Source organism: Octopus bimaculoides, chromosome 6 (genome assembly GCF_046866305.1).
Source record: "Octopus bimaculoides isolate indiv1 chromosome 6, ASM4686630v1, whole genome shotgun sequence".
In the NCBI taxonomy this organism is placed as follows: domain Eukaryota; kingdom Metazoa; phylum Mollusca; class Cephalopoda; order Octopoda; family Octopodidae; genus Octopus; species Octopus bimaculoides.
Window position 1 is genome coordinate 7,511,833 of NC_142933.1, and position 5,648 is coordinate 7,517,480.

The 5,648-nt window shown below is 38.9% G+C and overlaps 1 protein-coding gene across 1 annotated transcript in view; it reads left to right on the plus strand.

Annotated features, from left to right (window-relative positions):
• Positions 1-3,561, plus strand: part of LOC106873757 (uncharacterized) — a 285,562-nt gene extending 282,001 nt beyond the window's left edge. The window contains exon 16 of the mRNA XM_089353283.1: positions 188-3,561. Within this exon, the coding sequence (XP_089209409.1) occupies positions 188-3,535 (3,348 nt within the window). The 3' untranslated portion in view covers positions 3,536-3,561. The remainder of the gene's footprint in view (positions 1-187) is intronic.
• The last annotated feature ends 2,087 nt before the right edge of the window (positions 3,562-5,648 follow it).

The following is a 5,648-nucleotide window of genomic DNA, read 5'->3' on the forward strand; positions in this document are numbered from 1 at the left end:
TGAAAATCCTTATTTTTGACAAACCCTTTTGTGTTCTGCTTCTTATGATTTTGCAGTGGAAACATAACTTAAAGAATTTAACGAGTAGCATTACCATCATAGACTCATTGTTTTATCATTTTTTTTTATTGACATTTGTTGCAAATAATTAAAAGTTAATTATTTTTTAAAATTTCTTTCCTTTTAGACTGGTACACTGATCAACCGCAGAAGGGGCCAGACAAATGTTACACCAACTGTGGATCCTGATTCTGTTTTTGATGACAAATATGACAGTAATAATTCTCTTCCAAGAAAGGACAGTGACACGTACAAGCGTGCAATGAGTTTTCGAATTGCTAACATAGAAAATCCCATTAATATCCCTGATCCACCAAAAGGCGAACTTGCAAAAAATACTGAACTGCTCAGCAGTGTACAAAGTACACCAGCTCGGCTGCACAGCCAGTCAAGTGTTACATCTGAACAACCATCTGAAGATGGCGAAACAGAGTTGAATACCAAATATTCCAGCATGCCCTCACTGTCTGAGAGAAGGCATAGACTATTACATGGCTCAGACGCATCTTCTGTTCAGTCACTTGTACAAACTTGTCAACAAACTCAGGGTAAATGTGATAAAGGTCCATCAACCTCTACTAAAGCTGCTATAAATCAAGGAAAACCAATTAAGAAATCTTTCAAGAATGTTCTTCCTCTTTTACGCCAAGCTAAGAAGTCTGGACTTTTGCCTAATATTCCATTCAAACAAGTGCAAGAAACTGGAGGTAAAACTCGTCGCTCTTCAGATCCTCCCAAATCACAAGCAGATCCTTGGATCAAAAACGCAATACAGCCCAGCTGCAGTCAAATTGAGGTTTCTACTTATTCCAATCGAAGATCTCAACTAGAAAGCCCAAATTATAAGAATCTATCTCGAGAGAGCTTGGATTGGCTTGTTTACTTAAACCGAAGTTCTCTACCCCCAAATAAATATCTCCCGTCTGTTTTGAAAGGCCAAAATGGCAGCCAGTCATCTTATCAAGACATGCCCCGCTATGCTACATTTCCAAGAGGTATGTCTTCCCCAGCAGAAATGTCCAAATCCTACTCCCAGCAATCTGTTGAAGACAATGATTTATCTTTCATGACTGGGTCAGTGTCGGCCCCATTGATTAGGCGTATGTCTTACCAACATGACCTCATTCCTCCAACATCACCTGAACAAATAGCTGAAAGTGAACGGATGTTAAAGGAAATGGAAGATTACATGAGAAAGGAAAATAATGACAATAAAATGGCCAAGTTTCCTATGCAAGCATTGTCCTCAGCAGCAGACAATTCTGATAAAGATGACGTTCCACAGCAGACACTTAGCAGACAAGCATCACAGACATCAATCCTCTCTGATTCTTCACACAGTAGCTATGAAAGTAATCTGGGATCCAATGAAAGTCTTGTGTCAAGAATCCAAAGTTTCCCTGCTCGTGTTGCAAGCTGGAAGGCTGCCATGGCAAAAACTTCACCCTCTGTCTCCACATCCTCATCATTCCCCACTAAGAAACTTGTTTCATCAATATCTCTACCCTCCTCCCCACTTCCACAAGATGATAATGTATCATTTTCTCATTATTTTGATTCTGACAAGAATTATTCTTCTTCTCCTCCACCATATCTAGAAACTAGAATTAGTTGCTCATCACCAACAGATGGCTCTGTCTCTAGAAACAGCGCATCACCTCTCACATTTTATCCGCCTTCCCCTCGGATAAGCAATGCCTCAGCATCTCTTCGTTCTTCTCCTGTTTTCGATTCTAGTTCTACATCTTCACCTTCAGAGAAAGCAGCTGAATCTGCCATTAATTATCCCCGTAGAAGTCTAACTCATTTAGCCCCCTCATATACGTGGTCAGGAGCTTATAACAGACACATGTTTGCTGAGCCGTATCGTTCACCAATCAAAAAGCACTGTGTCACTAATTCCCCTCCCCCACGGCGTAAAATGGGCAGTGCCTTAGTTCTTCCAATATTCTCATCGCCTACAATCCGTCGTTCCCCTTCACCTCAGCCATCAAATTCTGGTAGTATTGAACCATTAATAGAAGTTCCTTCTCCCCAAAACCATGAAGAATTTGATGAATCCGTTGAAGATTCTCTCTCCTCAACCACAGAAACAGAAACTCCTACAATTTCCCAAACAACTGTCATTGCCGAAGAGAACGAACCTTTGTCTGCAGATAGCTGTGACTCACCCACAGAAAACTCAGTAGAGGAGTATCCAGTAACATCACCCATTAGTAACCCACCAAATGAAACTTTAGAGGAGAAAGTTGATCTTTCTGCAAATGATCAATTCTCATCAGAACCTAATACACCTTTACCTCCTGCAATTCTTCAAGACAGCAATGCTCCTATTAAAGATGATGTTAATTGGTTTTCTTGCGAAACATCTGATCAGCACAAATTGTTTTCTCCTGGCAGTTCTCTGCCCTGTCTTAATAATCATTCTTCTGATAGTTTCCATTTGTCAGTTCCAGCTTGTAAAAGTAATTCCAGTAGTTTGAGCAGATTAAATGAAGTAGATTTAAAGCGGTTTAATTCTTTGCAAAATTGTTCGGCAATGAATTTTGATAGGCGAGTCAAACATCATAACTTAAAACTTGAACGCAATTTGAGTTTAGCTTCCTTACTCGATAGTCAGCATGGCATCAAGAATCAGAGAAACCAAAGAAAGAAATATGAACGTTGGAATTCACTCAATGCTCTTCCTAACCCAACATCGTTGAATACACCAGACATTTCATTGTGGCAACAACAAGAGCAAGATGATATTTTTAAGAAGTCTTCTGGATCTCATGGAAACCTCAATGATGTGTCTGGTAAAGAACTAAAGAGAGATCTGTGTCTGACGCCATCGGACTCAGCTCTTTCAATGCAAAGTGAAAATCTTGGGCAAGTTTCAAAGAACCAAGATCATTTCTCCATCATCCGACACAGTACTTCTGAGTGTTCTTCTCTTTCTTTAGACACTCTTGATTCCACTGACATGTGTAGGGACTCTGCAATTTATTGTGATATTGAACTGGAAGCAAGCCCTGTCCTGGAGTGTCCATTACCACCAAAATCTTCCATTAAAGAGTATGTTCAGTATTTAGAAGAAAAAAACAAAGCCGACAGTTCCCCTAAAGTGAAAGGAATGAAAAAAAGAGCACCAAGCCAGATGATTCGGCAGCGTCTGCACAGTCTGCAAGAGAATTCCAAGTACAAGACTTCTCGAGCCAAAAAAGAACCAGAAGAATGTAAGGAACTCTCAAAAGTAAGTGTATCTGTGAAAGAGAACAAGCTTTTGCTAAGTTCTAAAAAACCGACTTGTGTAAAGGATGATAGTTGCAAAGAACTTTATAAAATTTGTTCCCGTTTACCAATGGATTCCGACATGGGCCGAGGTGCACATTCGTTAGGTAGCCTTGATCAACTGAAATGTAATTCCAATTACCAAGTAAATTCAAGAGGGTGGGTCAAAAAGCTAGTAATCAAATTCCAAGCTGACCAATAATAGAGTCCAGATGTGATAAACCTAAATAAGTCTTTTGTTTTTTTTTTAAACCCTCTCTCCCCCCTTTCCCAATAACGGAGCACTTCTGGGTGCTGAGCTTGTATGTTAAACCTGTTCTGTTGAATTTAGATGTACTTTATAAAAAAAATAAAGATGGAAACTTGTTTTTTTTTTTTTAATCTGTGAACCAGTCTATGTCTTTGGTTGAAAATATAATGCTTCTTTGTTACAACTGATGTTGCCACAAAATTAAATTGTTTTAAACTTGTTATCTAAAATAGTTGTTGTAACCATATTCCAGCAACATTATTTGTAGAAGACCTTGTAAAGATCCCAGCTTGCTGGTTTGGGTATTCAAAAGCTAAGAATTAAGCTGAAATTATCTTCCAATAGAGTAGAACCTATTAATTACTAATTGTTGCATCTTATAGTTGGAACTAGGATTTATTTAATATAAAAAGTTTTAATTTTTGTCTATTAAGAAGGAAACAATAATATCAACTGATTGGTTCATAGTGTTAAAACCTAAATACACCCACTCACCCTTACACTCTGGAGATAAATTCTGGATGTGCGTTATGGTTGAGGTCCCAGGTTGGCCATGATTGAGCAGGGCAAAAGCAGTTTAGCCTCAACAGCAGAATCTTTATTTCAGGTGTTGTATGTTAAATATTACATTATCCAGTGTAGTATTAAGGTGAAATTTAACGAAATTTGACTGCTATTTCTAGCAGCTTGATTGACTATGCACAGGTGCTGTTGTTGATTTTGTGTGCTCAGAATTATAAGAAGGAAGTGTAACTAAATATTCAAACCTTTTCCATTGGTTGTATTTCTAAATATTGACTAACACACACTTATGTTTCATTTATTGCCAATAGTTTTTAATTTGAAGAATTTACCTTTTTTTTTTTTTTTTTGCAATTTAATTTATTAGATGCTTTTGTGTTTCCAATATTTTATCAGATTTTTTAGTTAAGATTTCATAAACATCAGCACAAAATATCTGGTGGCATGCTACACCTTTGTTAGGACTTTCATATATCATTTAATAACAGTTTCATTTGCTCCACAAAGTCTTGTGGGTGTGTGGTACAGGTCTATCTCATCAGATGCTAGGTGAAGAGTTGTCTCCTACAACCTAATGAAATGGACTGGCCTACACTCCTATGAAACTTTAAGTCATGTGGAGTCGAATCAAACTATTATTAAATAATATGTTGTTGTTGGCACTCCGTCACTTACGACGTCGAGGGTTCCAGTCGATCCGATCAACGGAACAGCCTGCTCGTGAAATTAACGTGCAAGTGGCTGAGCACTCCACAGACACGTGTACCCTTAACGTAGTTCTCGGGGATATTCGGCATGACACAGTGTGACAAGGCTGACCCTTTGAATTACAGGCACAACAGAAACAGGAAGTAAGAGTGAGAGAAAGTTGTAGTGAAAGAGTACAGCAGGGTTCGCCACCATCCCCTGCCAGAGCCTTGTGGAGCTTTATGTGTTTTCGCTCAATAAACACTCACAACACCCGGTCTGGGAATCGAAACCACGATCCTATGACCGCGAGTCCGCTGCCCTAACCACTGGGCCATTGCACCATTAAATAATATATATGACTATATATATACATGAAGGCACATGGCCCAGTGGTTAGGGTATTGCACTCATGATGGCTAGATTGTGGGTTCAGTTTCTTTTGACGTTGCTCCAGTTCATTCATCTGTTGTTGGGTAACGCTGCAATGGACCAACCAGCAGGGTACCATCAGCTAAAAGCTAAAACAATGCCACATGCATTGTTACTAGCAATGTATGATAACATCAGATAGTCTTGTCAGTCATGTAATACATATGTATATTGTGTACATGCATGGATAGACTCAGGCATGACTGAGCGCTTAAGAAATTCATTCCACAATCAATAACTGGATCCAATCTTACCATACAGCATCTTTAGCAAGTTTGTTTTACCAAACCCTCTGGTTGATCTAAGTCTTGTGAGTTGGGGTTGAGGAAACCTGCAGAAGCTCATTGAATGGGTGGATTGTGTATGTGATTTAAAGAACCAGCAGCTTGATCATAGATTCATTCATGTTGAGAATCTACTGAAG